Here is an 18,673-nt window from a genome sequence, read left to right as displayed (position 1 = left end):
TCCCATGGGTCGTAATTTATGAACGCATGGAGTATCATGAGTTGCGCATATTTCTCCATTTATCTGTACACCTACATGGTTGACCCAAAATTTATCAAATTGTGCAATGAATTTAACAATTTGAAAATTGTATTTTGTCAATATAGCAATAAGACAACCATGGACAACTGTAATAAAAAATAACGTTGGTTATGTTTTGACCTGATATTTGAGAACAATATGAACGTGAAGTGTTTCCAGGTTAGGTGTATAAAGAATTATCGAGTAATTCTCTGTCACGCGGACTCTTTCCGCACAACCTATTTTTTCTTTTACTTGGAGAAAAACATAACCAATTCAGCCAATATCATATAAAATTAAACATAAATTTTTCCAACTATGAGTGAAGTAAAATGTGCCTGATGTTTGAGAAGCATGTGAAGGTGACGCAGTTCCCACAGGTTTGTGCACAATGCTTTCACTAACAGTTGGATCATCCGTCAGTGTACTCAGGAATATTTTGTGTTCCTTAAAACTGTAGTTCTTTCGACGCACCCTCATTTGGTTTTTTTCCTGTAATTTCCAGTAAAGACATTTATATTATCAAACAGGATTCTTTAGTAAAAAAAAATAACTGACCACACTTATTATTGTTTACCAGGTTGTTTCAGGTTTGGTTTTGCATTTGGTTTAGTATTGAGGCAATATCCGTCAGTACCTAGTTTCTCAAAACTGGGTTGGAAATTAATGTCAATCTGAACTTCATGGAGATTTGACATTAACATCTGTCCGGTGGCTAATCTATCCTTATCACTGGATTGGTAATTACCGACAACTGAAACTACATAATCAAAAGGTATATTAAAATTAAGAATATTGTAGCTATAAATGTAAACTTGGGAATTTACCAGCCTTTGTCGTGTCAAGAGTGCGCAGAGACTGTTTGCCTAAATCTTCCAAACACAATGGAAAATCTCTGGAGATTTGTTGCTTACATAGTTCTACGTTAATATCTTACAGCTCTGTGTGTTTAAGATTCCTATTTTCAATTCCACTGAATGCTGAACATGGTATTGTATAAACACAACATTAGTATTACATTAAGAAGCAAAAAAAACATGTCAAAGTGGACCGCGGTATACGACAGACCTTGACTATGTTCAATACTTGATCGGCTGAGAGATGATATACTTGACGGAATTATTGGACTCTGATTATCCTTGCGACTACCTGACAATGCATGTCCAATCAAAATTATTGGATAAGATCCGGGTTTAACTAAAGCAAAGAATAGAGAAAAACTTATTTTCAATTCCACTGAATGTTGATCATGGTATTGTGTAAACACAACATTAGTATTACATTAAGAAGCAAACAAAAACCATTCAAAGTGGCCGAACCTGCATACTGTAAATTCTGACTAAATTCGATATTCTTTGATAATTCAGTCAAAGGAGACAGCTTTGCAGAATTACCTGCATCCATGAAAGGGGAATACAAAGTTAACTTAAAGGCCTATCTACATACACAACTGTCCTGTAATTCAAGTTATCGTTAATTGTTTTTAGAGGATTGCGGCTAAGATATTCTGCATTATTAGTCCTCAAAGACTGATTGAACATCTGCGGTTTGGTACCTGTAACAATCACAAATAAACAACATTAACTATACATCAAAATTGTTAGAATGTCCAGCTTTGGCCATGTTCAATAGTTGATCGGCTGAGAGATGCTTAACCTGACAAAATTAGTGGATTCTGATTCTCCTTGCTACTATCTGAAAATGCATTTCCACGCATATTTATTGGATCAGATCCGAGTTTAACTGAAGCAAAGAATAAAGATAGCCTTATTAACGTCTGCATAATAACTTTTAGATTCAAACTACGTCAGCAAAATGAAGAAACTTTACATGAATCATTACAGGAGGAAATCATCTGGTAATTATCTGCACTCTCAGAATTAGTCATGTCTGTAAGAATGGAATCTACATTCCGGCCATGGACGCGACGTTTTTTTCTGATTGGACAAAAAAAGAAAAATCATTACCAAATACAAAACAAAAAGTGTAACAATGAGACATATTCATCAGATTTCATACCTTGATTACCTGAAGTGTGCGATGCATTCGAAATATTTTCAGTATTACGACCACGAACACGTTTGGATCCTACCATTAGTGATTAACGTACATAATGTATAATCATGTGAATCGCATGACAAAATAACATATAATAATCCAACAACAAATTAGAAACTGGTGATAAGCAATATCTTGAAATTCCATGATTATGATAACGTTTCAGCGCCAAGATTCAGTTTTCAGATCCAATGGTCATCCATTCTAGCTTCTAATTCGCGAGAGAGAGAGAGAGAGAGAGAGAGAGAGAGAGAGACGGTATGGAGGAAGAGTGAAAGAGTGATGTAACAGAATGAGCAAATCATGCATGATTTGTTTTTTTTTTGAAATTATTTTCCATAGATAGGCTGATTTTGAAATTCAAAAATAGGTAATTAGTAATTAAGATGGGTCAATTGAAGCTAATTGGATAGTCCATGGATATGGCAAAATATATAGGATTTGGGTCATGGGTAAATTTATTTACCCATGGGTAAATTAGGCAGTAGTCATTAAGATATATAGATTTTTTACTTATCAATGAAATATATTGATGTAAATCGTACGAATAAAAAGATGTCGTATGTCATTTTGTGAATATTTATAAATAAAAAAGATTGAATATATAGTGGTGCTCAATTTATATCTAAATTATTAACTTAGAACGATACACTTTTTACGATACCAACTGCTGAGATTGTTTGTATATTTTCATTACAAGATGGTTGTTTCAAATATTTAAATTACGAGTCAGATATCAAATTGGTCACTGAAGTGAATACAATATTTTAATTTCTTTACAAATCTTAACGGGATATCATTTTATTCAATAAAGTCACATAAATATTAAATAAATACCTCAAAAAATGTGAAGAGAAAGTAAATATTTTGTTAAATTCTACATATTTTTCTTCAAAACTACTATAACCAAATGAAAAATTATGAATTGTAGTATTTTAGATTATATATATATTAAAACTTTTAATTACTATTTATTTTTAATTAAGTAAGATAAAATAATTGTAAAGTTTAAAGTAAATAGTAAATAATTTTTTTAAATACATATTAGCTAAAATATTAGAATTCACAATATCTTACTTGATTGTAATTGCGTTGAAAATAAATGTATAGAACTCAACAAAAAATTATATTTATTTTTTATCACATATTTTGAGTTATGTATTTGATATTTATATGATTTCGTGATTAAAATGATATTTTTTCAAGATCAGTGAATAAAGTGATATGGGACTGTGATTTTAGTGCCTACTTTGATATTATTAAATTATCTTAAAAAATTTATACAGATTTACTTTAATTTGATATACATGTCCATATAACTGAATTTTGTTAAATTAGTAAAAGAATATATTTTAAGACGCACCAATAGAAAAGTTATAAATATAAATTCTGCGTTTATATTTTATTTTTACATGTTAATTCTTTCTGCGGGGCCGTGGACCTGTCACTCTAATGATATAATGGTTCAAAAATCAGGCCAAGCCCATTTCGTGCAAGAATGACAAAAATTAAAATCCGGCCCAATAAACCCAAAAAAAAATATAAAATGGTTGAGTTTCTAGGGTTTAGTTTCTCTTCTGCTGCCCCCAATTACATCTATCACATCTCCGGCGCTTCTCTCTCATCAATCATGGTAAATTTTTCAGTTCTATATTATCTGTGTCTATCGCTTTATAAATAATTGTACATATATCCAATTGATTAATAATAATTATTATTTTTATTTTCAGATTATAACGGAGAAGAATCGCCGTGAAATCTCGAAATACCTCTTTCAAGGTTCGTCATTTTCTATGCTTTTATATGTATTTATCTTTATATGCGCGTCTCTGTGGTTTTTTTTTGTGTGTAAATGTGTTTTTGTACGTGTATATATGTGTGTTACATATTGTATATCGGAATTTTTTAATACGATGTAGCCAGATAATTTCGATAGGTTTCGTGTGGTGTACTTTAAATTTACGAAGTTTGTAATGCTAAAACCGTGAATTGGTAATTATAGATTAGAAGTCAAATATCGTGAAATTTGAACATAGAAATGTCGGGATGGTGATGGGCATTTATATAGGGATAGGGGTAGTGTGGGTTGTATAATTGATGTAATGTTTTGATATTGTGTGATACGAATAACAGAGGGGGTGTGCTATGCTAAGAAAGACTACAATTTGGCAAAGCACCCTGATATTGATGTGCCGAATCTGCAAGTGATTAAGTTGATGCAGAGCTTTAAATCTAAGGAGTATGTTCGCGAGACATTTGCTTGGATGCATTACTACTGGTACCTCACAAATGACGGGATTGAGTTCCTCAGGACTTATCTTAACCTTCCATCAGACATTGTGCCTTCGACTTTGAAGAAGTCTGCTAAGCCACTTGGTCGCCCCATGGGTGGTCCACCTGGTGATCGTCCACGGTAATGTTTGATTATTTTTTGTAATTGTTGTTTTTGGTGTTTGTGTTTTGGTATGATCTAATTGGTTGGATATCTATAGTGGCCCTGGAAGATTTGAAGGAGACAGACCCAGGTTTGGTGATAGGGATGGTTATCGTGGTGGACCAAGAGGGCCTCCTGGTGAATTCGGTGGTGAGAAGGGTGGAGCTCCAGCTGACTATCAACCAGCTTTCAGGGTAAATTATCTTCCCAGATATGCTTATTGTTTTTCATTGAATCTTTGCTCTACTGATTAGCCAGAGCTTCTACCTGATAAATTCTTTAAGATGATTATAAAATTGATTATGGGACCATTATCTGTCATTGTAATCTCTTATTTCCTTGCTTTTGATGATGATTGGCATTATTAAACTAAACTGACATTTTATACATCTCTGTCACATTTCCAATCCTCATTTACAAACTAATGATGTTCTCTAAAGACGAACAAAAGGGTAAACATTGGACAACTATGTATTCATCATTGTGTCATTCATTCCATTGTCTGTCACAACAACTTTGTAGTTGGCTTATTTCTTCAAAATATGATGCTGGGTCTGGAATTGTACAATGTTTCTGGCACGTATAAGTTGCTAGAGTCACCTTTTTTAAACCTAATTTGGTTTTCAAGTTTTTAATCAAACAGCTGACTTGGTACTAACTGATGTGCTAATATGCCGATGAAAATTTACAGGGTTCTGGAAGGGGAGGCTTTGGACGTGGCTCCGGAGGATTTGGAGGAGCCCCGCCTAGTTCAAGTTTTTCTTAAATGCCCAAGTTGTAGTTTCTCGAAAATAGGGTTGGTTCAAACAATTTAGAGCGGGTCTTGAAGAATTAAATGAGTTTCATCTTTTAAAAATTTACTCAGTTTCATGTCATGGTAAGATGTGTATTCATACTTTAGTTTATTGTGTTCCAAACTTATTTGCATGATTCAGTTTACCTTCCGTAGCAGTATGCATTAGAGATGAATGTGTTGCATGAAGGTTGATTTGATTTTTTTTCCTTTTGTTCAAAGATCCATTTGCACTTCATACTGTGCATAATAATTATGGTGACTGTTTACTGGTCTTGGTTTCAACATGCCAGGAACAAGGGCAACTATTTGTATCCGGAACACATACAATACGTGCAAGACTGTTAGTTTTGTATGAATAATGTATAATCATGAATATGGTTTGTAAAAACATACAAGTCCTTCCAAGTGGCGTTCATGATTAGAACTGGAAGTGATGTTGGCTATTAAGATATAAATGGCCATACTCAGCATGCATATGGAGATGGCAAAACCGTAAGATAACTAGATTAGACGGTACTGTAAGTGTTGTCCTCTGTAAGAACTGAACACCTCTGTGTAAGAACTGAACAAAACATATTATATGCAAACACTTGGCGGGCTACATTAATTGAGATAAAAATGCTTGATATGTTCAAAATTCCAAGTTTCTAAGGTTTTCATCGTAGTTGTAGCTACTTTGCAAATACCAACTACTTTTCGCAGTGCTCTTCTTTTTTGCTAAATCACCATAACCACCGGTGTTCTCTTTGGTGAAGCCCTAAGCAAAGGAATGTAGAGGTATTGAGCATTTGATGCTTTGTACGAGGAGTATACAAGCAGTGGTGGAGCCAGGAAAAAAAATGAGGGAGGGTCAAAATAAATTATAATTATTTTTTTTCCAACTATAAGTAGAATATTATATTCCGTTGGCAAGGTCCCTTATGCAAATAAAATTTTCTGACCTTTTCTCTGTCATTAACATGTAAGTAAAAAATATTTTTTCTCTTTCCGGGATCAATCGACAACTCATCAACATTCAATTCCTCACAATTTTGTTGGCGATTATGAACACTAGGTTCACTCACATTTTCGGAATGAACCGAAGAAATTTCATTTTGTAACATAAACTGATAATATCTATTTATAGTTGTCACAAATATTAATAACACCCAATTAACCAACTGACTGCAATTTGCTAATATGAATTAAAAGTAAATAATTTTCTAATTAAACATCACAATTCCCAAATCACAACAATTTAAATAAAAAATAAATAACTTTCTAAAATCTAATTAAAAATTCACAAATATATGCTAATTTGAAATTACCTAAAAGTTTGAATGGCTCTGGAAGAAGAGGTTAAAACCTTAAGAACCGAAGGAGAAGGGGTGTGTTTCTCGTTGCGTACCTTGTGTTTATCTCCACTCCGTTGCTCACTCACTGCCCCTCAGTCTCTTTTCTCAAAGCTAAGTTTTGTTTTTTTTATTTTCTACCCGTGAGTTTGTTGCAAACTTAAGTGAAAGTAAAAGGTTGCTTGTTTTGTGAGAGTGGGCTTATAAGTGATGAGGTTGGCTTGCATAATCAAAAAAAATTGGCCCAATTCAAGGGAGGGTCTGGACCTAATCTCCCTCCGCCACTGAACAAAATTGTAGATAAATTTATATCTATATTATACTATAATAATCAGAATGGTGTATAATTTGGTTTAATAGTTATTCCCCAATTTTGGGTATTAAAAAAAATATAGTGTTATATACCCACTAAACTACTAAATTATTAAACTACTTTACATGGTTTATTTATCTTACTAAACTACACTCATAGCTTATCCTATTATTAAAAAAATAGTGTTATATACATGTTAAATTACTAAATTGTTAAACTATTAGATATAGTATATTTATCGTACTTAACTACGATCACAGGTTATCGTATAATTTTTGTTACAAATTTATAATTATTATAAATTTATATATATATTTTAAAATTATAATATAATGAGATAAATAAAATTTTAAATATTAAAGGATACCCGTGCATCGCACGAGATTTAAGCTAATATTTTATAGGAGAGGGTATGGGAGACATGGGCTGGTTCGCGTCGATTTATGAATAAACTGGCACCATAAATTTTCGGTTTTTAAAATTGAAAACCGGAACCGCAACCGAACCATAGATTTCGGTTTTGATTTAAAAAATCTCGGTTCGGTTTTGGTTATAAAACCGGATCCGGATGAAATAAAATTTAAGGGAAAAAATATATAGTTTAAATAAAAATTTTACTTGAAATTTTAATGATGCAAATCCAGGGTTCAATTACAAACTCCCCACTAGGCCTGTCAATGGAGCAAAAATCTGATCCGACCCGATCCGATCCGAAGCCATTTTAGTGGATATGCATCGGCCTATTTAAAATCCGATTCAAGATCCGATCCGATAAGAAAATTCCGATTATAAATTGAGCGGATATGGATTTAGGTCGATCCAATCTGGTAATAACCCGATCCGGTTTATATATATAATGTAATAAAAATATTTTTTAATAATTCTAATTTTAAACATATTATCCTCGAGTGAATTCCCATTATCTATATTTCGTTCGGTTTAATCTCTATAGTCTAGTCTATTTCTATAACCCAGGTTCTTTTACCTTTTAAAACCGGATAACCCAAGTCTCAATTCATATAACACTTTTATTTCCAAGTCAAGTCCCGTTATCCTCGAATCAAGTCCCATTATCCTCGAGTCAAGTCCCATTATCTATATTTCGTTCGATTCGATCTCTGTAGTCTAGTCCATTTCTATAACCCTAGAAATGTAGAGAGAGAGTTAAGAGAGACTTAAGAGAGAAAGAGATGAAATGTATTTCTTAATTGTTAAGTCTCAAATGAGTACAATGGATCTGATATATTGCAAATTGATTGCCAATGAGTGAAATACTATGAATATGATGAATATCGCAGTAAAAATGTAGAGAAAGAGTTAAGAGAGATTTAAGAGAGAAAGAGATGAAATGTATTTCTTAATTGTTAAGTCTCAAATGAGTGCAATGGATCTTATATATTACAGTATGTGAAAACTACACCTGTCATTTAACTAACTAACTAACTAACTAACCAATCTATTTTACTTTATGTTGATAGGCTAGTAATAGTTTATTTTGTATTGGACGTGTATTTGTCCACGTGGCACAAGCAACAATATTCATATCTTTAGCCTCCTCATTTTTGAAGTGTTCTGTACCCCCCCCCCCCCCAACAAATTGAAGTCACATTTCCAAGTTCTTTAGTAAGCACATCTGCAGTGTTTTGTAATGTAGGAATCTGTATAACTTTGACAATTTCCATTTTGATCTTCTCCCTAATGAAATGATAATCTAGCTCAATGGAGGCATCTGCAAGGGCCCTATATTTTGATTCTGCAGAACATTGAGATGTGACTTGCTGTTTTTTAGAACGCCAAGAAATACCAACATTTTCAAGTAATAAGCAGTAAACACCAACTGATTTTATGTCATTAGCATCACCAGCCCAGTCACTGTCATTATACATGGTGACAACAAGTGAATTATTTGCTGGAAAATAAAGTCCATGACCAGTTGTCCATTTTAGATATCGCAGAACTCTAGTCAAGGCTTTAAAGTATCTTTCTCTAGGAGCATGTAAATATTGGCTGAGCATCTGAACAGAAAAGGTAATGTCTGGCCTACAAGAATTGAGATAGAGTAATTTCCCAACTATTGCTCTATAAACTGAAGGATTTTCTATCAAAGGACCATACTTGGCACTGTCAAACAACTTCAAGTAAGGGTCAATAGGCACTGATAGAGGTTTACAATCCACCATGTTAGCAGAGTCCAACAAATCATGAATAAACTTTTGCTGATTAACAAAAATACCATCAGGTGTTCTTGATATTTCTAAACCAAGATAATATTTAAGTTTACCCAGACCCTTAATGCTAAATTGAACATCTAACAAAGTCTTGAGATGTTGAATAGCCTGCGGATTATTACCTGAGATTAATATGTCATCAACATAGATGACTACCACTAGAAAAACACCATCCTTGTCAAATGTGAACATAGAGCGATCTGTTTGTGATTGCACATAACCAGACTTGAGTAAAAAAATTTGTCAATTTCTCAAACCAGCATCTAGAGGCTTGTTTTAATCCTTAAATGGATTTTATCAATTTGCAGACTAGATTAGATATGCCAGTGGTATTAATATATCCAAGAGGTAAAGACATATAAACCTCTTCTTGCTAATCTTCATGGAGAAATGTATTATTAACATCCAACTGTTCAATGACTCATCCTTTTGCTGCTGCAACTGCTAATAAAGTTCAAATTGTGACCATTTTAGCTACTAGAGCAAAAGTGTCATGATAATTTATGCCCTCGGATTGTGTATAGCCTTTTGCTACCAAACGTGCCTTATACCTATCAATTGAACCATCTGCTTTGTATTTGACCTTGTACACACATTTGCACCCAACTGTTTTCTTACCAGGGGACAAAGCTACTAACTGCCAAGTATTGTTTTGCTCAAAGGCATAATGTTCCTTTTGCATAGCTGCAATCCATTCTGGATTATGAACAGATTGATAATAATGTTGAGGTTCCTTTATAACAGGTGTCACTAGGTTCACCTTTGGAACATTAACATGATAATCCTGCCACCAGTTGGGCCTAATAACAGACCGAGTTGATTGTCTAATAACATGTGTGACTGGAACAACATGAGTGTTAGAAGATTGAACTGGAGATGTGACAGGAATAATGTGGTCTGAAGACTGAGAAAGTAGACTAGTGTCAGATATGTCATGAATAACATTTGAGGTATCTGATAAAGCTATTGAATTGGGAGCACTAGTTTAATGAGGTTGAAAATTAATGAAAGGACTACGGGTAGCTTCATACAACCAATCAACAAAACTAGTAGAAACTAGATTATTAGCAGTAGTATCAGATTGTGTATGATAAGGGAAAATATGCTCATGAAACACAACATGTATACTTACAGATATAGAATGAGTCTCAAGGTTATAAAATTTATAATCTTTTTTATTAGCTGGATAACCAAGAAATATGGATCTAATAGCTCTTGGGGAAAATTTATTTGTGTATGTATAGATGCAAAATACAAACAACCAAAAATTTTGGGAGAAGAATAATCAGGAACTTGATCATGTAACACCTCAAAAGGAGTTTTATAGTTCAGAACATGAGTTGGCAGCCTATTAATAAGATATGCAGCAGTAAAAACACATTCACCCCAAAATTTAAAGGTAGACCAGCTTGAAACCTAAGAGATCTAGCCATTTCAAGGAGATGTTTATGTTTTCTTTCAACTCTAGCATTCTGATATGGAGTATAGGGAGAAGATGACTGATGAATGATGCCTAAAGATGATAACAAAGTGTTGAAATTAGAGTTAAAGAACTTAGTGCCATTGTATGTTCTTATGGCTTTAACAGACTTATTAAACTATTTCAGAGAATAAACCAGAAAATTCTGAAAAATAGTATAAACATATTGTTTGTTAGGCATCAAGAAAATCCAAGTTGCTCTAGTGTGATCATCAACCAATGTCAAGAAATAATGAGCACCATTAATAGTAGCAGTACTATATGGTCCCCATACATCCATATGAATCAAGTCAAAAACATTACTAGCATGAGAAAAATTATGTTTGGGAAAAGACTGTTTACATTGTTTTGAGAGTGGACAAACATGACACACTCTTACATCAGATGAACCAGACAAATTGATAGAGTTTATATGTTGCAACACTACATCAGATGGATGCCCCAATATGAGATGCCACAACTTTAAAACAGAAATAACAGATTGTATAGTGTGAACAACAACATGTGAAGAAGAAATTATTGAAACCTTATGAACAACTGGATTAGAATTGAAATAGTACAGGCCATCATGAAGATCACCAGTAGCTAGAACTTGTCTGGTCCTGAAATAGGCATGATTGAGAAAGAAAATTGACAAGATAAGAATTATCTTGTGTCAATTTTGAGACTGATAACAAATTACAAGTAAAGCTTAGAACAAATAACACACCAACACACCAGTCAGAATAATGTCTTGATTAAGTTTCACTGTACCAGATTGATGAATAGAAATGATATGCTTATTGGGTAAAGTAATTTCAAAAGGTTGTGACAAATAAACCACATTAGAAATCAAATCCTTATTAGAACACATATGGTGAGTAGCACCAGTGTCAATGATCCACATTGTAGATAAATTTTGTGGAATAGAAGCATTAAGGCAATAAGCCATACCTGTCATAGACGAGACCTGATCCTCAGGTGAACTCATGTTTCCTTTCTTGCTCATCAGGTGAATCATCAGCTGATTCATATGAGCCATTTGATTCTGTATTTGCTCGAGAGTAAAATTCCCTGTATGGCTAGAGCTATTCTGTGAATTAGGTGTTGGCACACTTTCAACAAGATTTGCACTAGCATTTGGCTGAGAAAGAGCTCGAAAACCAAGATGAGAAGATTGTTTATTCTTTCCTTTCTTCTTGTCTGGATAGCCAACACGCTTGAAACAGAACTCCCTGACATGCCCTTCTTTGTTACAATAGGTGCATTTGAGAACAGACTTTTGTCCTGAGGCCTTGAATCCAGTATTGACATCTGAAGACCCTGTATTACTCTTCACAACAGGTTGTGTGACATGAGCAGCAAAAGGAGAAGAAATTTGATACCCTTGCTTTTGTTTCTCATCCTGCTTGATAAGAGAAAATGCTTGAGATATACTTGAAAATTGTGACATCATAAAAATTTGGCCTCTAGCTATAGAAAAAGTGTCATTGAGTCCCATCAAGAAGTGAAGCAATTTCTTCCTCTGCTCTCTTTCTTCATGTAGTTTAGATGAACCACATTTACAGCCACGCTTACAAGCTATGACAACTTCTAGTGCTGCATATTCATCCCACAAATTCTTAAGCCCGTGATAGTAAATTTCTACAGACTTGTCTCGTTACTCCAAAGCATTTATCTCCTTCAAAACTTGATAGACTCTATGCACATTCACACTAGAAAGTTGATCATGTAACTCTGTCCACATCTCTTGTGCAGAAGTTATAAAATCCATACCATTACTGATTTTATTTGAAACCGTATTGAGGATCCAGCTAATTATTATGTCATTGACTCTATCCCATTGTGAACGTAGAACATAATTTTCATCAAGTTTTGGATATGTACCATCAACAATTCCAAGTTTGTTCTTAGCTGACAACGCTATAGTAATCGACCTCTTCCAAGGATCGAAATTATCAGTTCTAGTGAGTTTCTTAGAGATTAAAACTAGACCTGGATGATCTATGAAGATACAAAGCATGAAGGTTTGACTCAATAGAAACTTCATCACTATTAGGTAAATCTTGAGATCTAGTCTTGCTACTCTTGCCAGTATGTTCAGAAACATCATCATTTTGATTGTTATTGTTCAACACAACATTAGCATAAGAAGTGCGAGGTAATTTTCCTGAATTTCAGTTACTCATCTTTAACAATCAATCAAGCAATACAACAAATACTCCAGGAATCAAGTAAAATTAAATGAAATCTCAATTGAAGACCAGAATCAACAAGTATCAAATCTAGAGATGTGATTCAATACTAAAACACAATTATCTTCAATCGAAACCCTAGAAAATGCGGAATTTGAAGATAAAACCTGTAAAAATTTCACAAGAGATCGATGCAAATTTCAAGATCTAACTACGATTACTCGATACTTAAGTTTCCATTACGCTCTGATATGATAATGAGTGAAATATTATGAATATGAGATGAATATCGCAGTAGAAATGTAGAGAGAGTTAAGAGAGACATGAGAGAAAAAGAGATGAAATATTTTTCTTAATTATTAAGTCTCAAATGAGTACAATGTAGCTGTCATTTAACTAACCGACTAACCAATTTATTTTACTCTATGTTGATAGGCTAGTAATAATTTATTTTATATTGGACGTGTATTTGTCCACATGGCACAAGTAATATCATTCATATCTTTAACTCCTCTCACACATTCTTGACTCTGCTGCACTCCATCTCGAGATTTTTTTGAAACATTTTTTCTCTGTTAATAAAATGTTTGTACCCACTAACTTACATTTACCAATAAACACTCTCGTCTGCATTCTTTTGGACAGATTCGAAACCAAGCATAGAGCAACACAACAATTCACATGTAATTTTGCAGTGTCGTTCTGTTTCACCTCATATACAATGAGGAGTCGTCCAAACTATAAATAGAATATGTTTAACCTTCCAAATATACAGGAAAGTAAAATAGAGTAGGTTTGAACTTCCAAAATCATCTCCAACCCATCTCTAAATATTCACTTTTATATTATTTTAATGTAAAACTTCTCTTCAACCCAATTCTAAAAATTACACCATTTTGGTGTTACACAAAAAATTATACCAAATTTAGTATCACACTACATTTTTAGAATTTTTGTATATATACATATAACCTTTATACTCGTTTAATAAAATAAATTTATTTCATTTGTATCTCACTACTTTATTATTTTTAACTTTACTTTTATGTTTTAGTAATAATTCATGAATGATATAAAATTAGTGTTGTTGAGTTGAAATTAAATTATTTTGATATAAAAATTATATCAAAATAGTGTAATGGGTTAAAAATGCTCCAAGTATATCCTTAATTTTCTTTCAAGTATACCCGTCAAAATTACAATTACCCCAACCCTTCCTTTTACCTCTACTGAAACAGAATGGTTTCACGTAATTCAACTCCATGAGCGCACTTAAGAAACTTAACTTGAAACAAACATAGAGCAGCAGAATACTGCAAATACCTTGTTGCTCCACCTCGTATAAAGTGGAGAGAAGTCCAAACTTATGGACAACCCACCCAGTAAAGGCAGCCTAACATTGTTATGTTAGGATCACTGCTTAATATGGATGGCAGTTCACACATTTGTTGTACTGCCAATATACAACATACTTTTGAACTTGATGCTATGTTTCTGATGTCAACAAATACCGAGATGACGGCACAAAAGAAAAATTAGAAACACAGTTACTTGTGAAAACCCATTCATAAAGTGAAGTAGTTGCTACGTCTTAAACATACATAAAATCAAGATAGACACTACATAGAGAACCTTGAACAAAGCGTATGATATAACAGATAATAAGGTTTTCAACAGCAAACTCTTACGTAACGCCTATACCAAAACTAAGTACTCGTTACCCAGGAACTACATTAGAAACTGTGATCCTCAGTCCACTTCCTCCATCTTGCTCTCCTCAGTTGCATCTTCCTCCAGTGCCGGCATCTCTGTGTCCTCTAAAGTTTCCTCATCCCCCTCGATGCTAAGCCCCAATTTTAGCATTCTGTGAATTCTTGCAGCAAAGACATTAGGATCATCAAGACTGAAGCCAGATGTCAATAGAGCTGTCTCGTAAAGCAGCATCACCAGATCCTTCACTGATTTGTCGTTCTTATCAGCCTCGGCCCTCTTCCTCAACTCTTCCATGATTCCATTGTCCGGATTAATCTCCATTGTCTTCTTGCTGGACATGTAAGAACCCATGCTGCTGTCCCTGAGAGCTTGAGCCTTCATAATCCTTTCCATGTTGGCGGTCCAACCATACTCTCCAGTCACCAAACAGCAAGGAGAGTCCACAATCCTATCCGAAACCACCACTTTCTCAACCTTGTCACCCAGGATATCCTTGATGGTCTTGCACAGATTCTCAAAAGACTTCTTTTTCTCTTCCTTTTTCTGCTTCTCTTCTTCAGTCTCATCATCAAGTTTCAAGCCCTCCTTCGTGGCAGATACCAGCTTCTTGCCATCATACTCCTTAAGCTGTCCAACAGCATACTCGTCAATTGCATCAACCATGTAAAGAACCTCATATCCCCTCTTTTTAAGCCTTTCCAAGAAGGGAGAATTCTCGACAGCCTTCTTGCTCTCACCAGTTATGTAGAATATATCCTTCTGGCCTTCCTTCATTCTTGTAACATAATCCTTCAAACTAGTAAGCTCTTCACCACTCTTAGTGGAGTGGTACCTGAGTAAGTCTGCCAATTTTGCACGGTTCTGACTGTCCTCATGAATACCCAACTTCAAGTTTTTCGAGAAGGCTTCATAAAACTTAGTGTAGTCATCTTTATTTTCAGCTATCTCATTGAACAGCTCAATACACTTCTTCACAAGATTTTTTCTGATGACTTTAAGGATCTTGTTCTGCTGCAACATTTCACGGGAAATATTAAGAGGCAAATCATCAGAGTCAACAACACCCTTAACAAAACCCAAGTACTCTGGAATTAACTCCTCACAGTTGTCCATAATGAACACCCTGCGAACATAAAGCTTGATGTTGTTCATTTTCTTACGGGTGTCAAACAGATCAAACGGAGCTCTCTTTGGCACAAACAAGATGGCCCTGAACTCAAGTTGGCCCTCAACAGAGAAGTGCTTCACAGCAAGATGTTCCTCCCAATCATTAGTCAAGCTCTTGTAGAAAGCGGCGTATTCCTCCTTAGTGATCTCCTCGGGCTTACGCAACCAAATAGGCTTCTGCTTGTTAACCAACTCCCATTCATGAGTGACTTCCTTAATTTTTTTCTTCTTAGGCTCACTCTTTTCTTTCTCCTCATCAATTTCTTCCACATCACCTTCATTCTTCTCCTTGTCATCATCTTCCTCATCGTCACTAATCTCCTTCTCAATTGTCTTCTCAACCCAGAGATAAATTGGATAGCTAATAAACTCTGAGTGTTTCTTGATGAGGTCCTTGATACGCCTCTCCTCTAGATACTCCAACTACACAACATTGAAATTTTAAACATGCAAAAAATATCAGCATTTGGGGAAAATATACACCAGTGATCAATAAATCATGTCACAGAGAAAATACTAATTTGAAAATGCTTTCAAATTTGTGCACTCTCAGTAGTTAAGTCAACGGTAAATATATAATACCAAACGTCTGGTCCAATTGGGTCTTTAACATAATAACAAATTACAAAAATGGATACAGGAATGTGCACGAACAAGTTGCTGAGTACCTGATCTTCCTTGAGGAAGAGAGTAATCTTAGTACCCCGACCAAGTGGTTCCCCATCTACATCCCTTGTGACCATAAAGGAACCACCAGCTTGAGACTCCCAAACATATTGCTCATCATCATTGTGCTTAGTAGTCACAATAACCTTCTCGGCAACAAGATAAGCAGAGTAGAACCCTACACCAAATTGCCCAATCATACTCACATCCGCACCAGCCTGCAACGCCTCCATGAATTCCTTGGTTCCAGACCTCGCAATTGTTCCCAGATTATTCACCAAATCTATAAAACAACCGCATCAGTAACAGGACAAAAAAATCAAGCACCACAATCTAAACTATAGTTCCGCGTACAATTACATATCATGTTCCAGTACAAACTATTTAGCCTCGCACAGATTAATCACCTACTTGATATAAATCACTGAACAAATCCGCATAATGCACTAAATACACGAGTATGATCTTTATCAAATTTGTGAACATAAAATCTCAACATACATAAATTAACAATCACTAAAACCATAATAATACTAAAAATACAATTAGAAATCACTAAAAATCTCAAACACCTAATATACAATAAGAAATCTCAAAAAATCACTAAAAAAAACAGATGATCTCAGTGTTTGTAGCTAATTTTATGCACAAATCAACACAATCAAACATAATAATATTAAAAAAATCAAAAACAATACATGCATAATGTAAAAATTCACCAAGCACACAACAAAAACTTTACTGTTTGTAGTAAAATAAAAACAATATAATTTGTGAGTATCGTATTCATACCGGCTTTGGTCATTCCAACGCCGCTATCGATGATAGAGAGAGTGTTGTTCGCCTTATCAGGAACGATCCGAATGAAAAGCTCGGGCTGAGCATCGAGCTTAGACTTATCAGTGAGTGCTTCGAACCTGATCTTGTCCAACGCATCAGAAGAGTTGCTGATGAGTTCACGTAGAAATATCTCCTTGTTGCTGTAAAAAGTGTTGATTATGAGGCTCAATAGCTGGTTAATCTCTGCCTGGAACGCAAATGTTTCAGTATCTGCCATGGTTTTATAACAGGAATTGAACGAGAGAGATTTATTTGTGTGCTGAGAGAGATGTGTGTATTTGTGAATGGGGAGAGAGAGGGGTTTATTGTGTGTATATATAGGGGGTGTGGATTGATATGTGAGAGTGGAAGTGTCTGGATGGGTTCCAGGAGGTTCTGGACCTGTGACGTTCTGGATCTTTCTACGCTGGCTTTTCTTATTTTAGAGCCCGATTATCACTCTATATTACTCCTTTTTAAATCTCATTTGATTTTTACATTTAAGCTTTTTTTATATAATTTTTCATTCATTAAAAATATGTCAATGCTTCATCATTAACATAGAATAGAATCAACTTTATGTTGAAAATTTGTGCAAACTCTATGAAGATTCTGGAACTGTTGAGATATTAATTATGCATCTATAGATTCATGCATTAGAAAGTTCTTGTAGTTTCTTGCATTTATTATCTATACATGGAACCTGAGTAGACTTATGCATTTAATAACTATCTAGAATATTCTATTTCTACTATAAAATGTACTCAGCAGATTTGTATCAAATCAGATCTCAGAAATATAATATATTTTCATCAAAACTTCTGCCTAATTCTTTAAGATTGATCTTGGACTTGTAGTTAGTGGTTCTAGCTACAAATAAGAGAGTGGTTTGTAATTCTCTCAACTTGGTATCAGAGCTGTGTTATCAGCTGAACTGTGAAGATTGCTTGCTGTCAGAAAAGTTGCATTAGGCAGAAAACAAAGTGCAGCTGCCAGTTCCTGTTTTTTTTTTAAAAGTTTGAACAGATGGATATCAATGGTGGAGCATTAAATCAGTTCGGGATGGAGAAACTTACGAACAACAACTATCAATACTGGAGGATGTGTATGAAGGCGTATCTCCAAGGACAGGATCTTTGGGATATTGTCGATGGTGGTGATACAGATTTGCCTCCGGACAGTCCTGAAAATTCTGAAGCACGAAGGAAATGGAAGATTAAATGCGGAAAAGCGTTGTTTGCATTGCGAGGCTCTATTCACAAAGATCTAATTGATCACATCCGAGATAAGGAATCTCCAAAGGACGTTTGGGACACATTGGAAAAGCTGTTTACCAGGAAAAATACTGCTAGACTTCAGTTTCTGGAAAATGAACTAGCGAATACAAACCAAGGGAGCATGACAATTGCTCAATACTTTCAAAAAGTAAAGAGT

General features: G+C 34.5%; 3 protein-coding genes and 1 long non-coding RNA gene across 5 annotated transcripts; 1 reads left to right on the top strand and 3 right to left on the bottom strand.

The window, feature by feature from the left end:
- The first annotated feature begins 3,641 nt into the window (after positions 1–3,641).
- LOC141708235 (small ribosomal subunit protein eS10z-like) lies at positions 3,642–5,517 on the top strand. The gene is made up of 5 exons (XM_074511753.1): positions 3,642–3,751; positions 3,849–3,897; positions 4,252–4,531; positions 4,611–4,746; positions 5,244–5,517. Exons 1-5 carry the CDS (start codon positions 3,665–3,667, stop codon positions 5,316–5,318), a joined length of 627 nt encoding a protein of 208 aa, XP_074367854.1. The 5' UTR covers positions 3,642–3,664; the 3' UTR covers positions 5,319–5,517.
- A 385-nt stretch (positions 5,518–5,902) lies between these two features.
- LOC141708236 (uncharacterized) lies at positions 5,903–6,824 on the bottom strand. The gene is made up of 2 exons (XR_012569420.1): positions 6,656–6,824; positions 5,903–6,105 (listed from the first exon to the last, which is right to left on the bottom strand). It is a non-coding gene; the product is annotated as an uncharacterized LOC141708236 (long non-coding RNA).
- Positions 6,825–8,334: 1,510 nt separating this feature from the next.
- On the bottom strand, positions 8,335–13,700 carry LOC141708234 (uncharacterized). 2 transcript variants are annotated; one of them, XR_012569419.1, is made up of 2 exons: positions 11,634–13,700; positions 8,335–10,124 (listed from the first exon to the last, which is right to left on the bottom strand). XR_012569419.1 is itself a non-coding variant. In XM_074511752.1 (2 exons), the coding sequence occupies exons 1-2, from the start codon at positions 12,178–12,180 to the stop codon at positions 9,675–9,677; spliced, it is 933 nt and encodes a 310-aa protein (XP_074367853.1). In that variant the 5' UTR covers positions 12,181–13,264; the 3' UTR covers positions 8,335–9,674. The 2 variants fall into 2 exon arrangements, 1 of the variants encoding a protein (XP_074367853.1); XM_074511752.1 differs by having other exon boundaries at positions 8,335–10,060; positions 11,634–13,264.
- Positions 13,701–14,425: 725 nt separating this feature from the next.
- Positions 14,426–17,564, bottom strand: LOC141708233 (heat shock protein 83-like). Its single transcript, XM_074511751.1, has 3 exons — positions 17,213–17,564; positions 16,423–16,703; positions 14,426–16,177 (listed from the first exon to the last, which is right to left on the bottom strand). The coding sequence occupies exons 1-3, from the start codon at positions 17,475–17,477 to the stop codon at positions 14,624–14,626; spliced, it is 2,100 nt and encodes a 699-aa protein (XP_074367852.1). The 5' UTR covers positions 17,478–17,564; the 3' UTR covers positions 14,426–14,623.
- Positions 17,565–18,673: the final 1,109 nt, after the last annotated feature.

This window comes from Apium graveolens, chromosome 2 (assembly GCF_009905375.1).
Source record: "Apium graveolens cultivar Ventura chromosome 2, ASM990537v1, whole genome shotgun sequence".
Classification (NCBI taxonomy): Eukaryota; Viridiplantae; Streptophyta; class Magnoliopsida; order Apiales; family Apiaceae; genus Apium; species Apium graveolens.
This window is presented reverse-complemented; position numbering and strand designations above follow the sequence as displayed.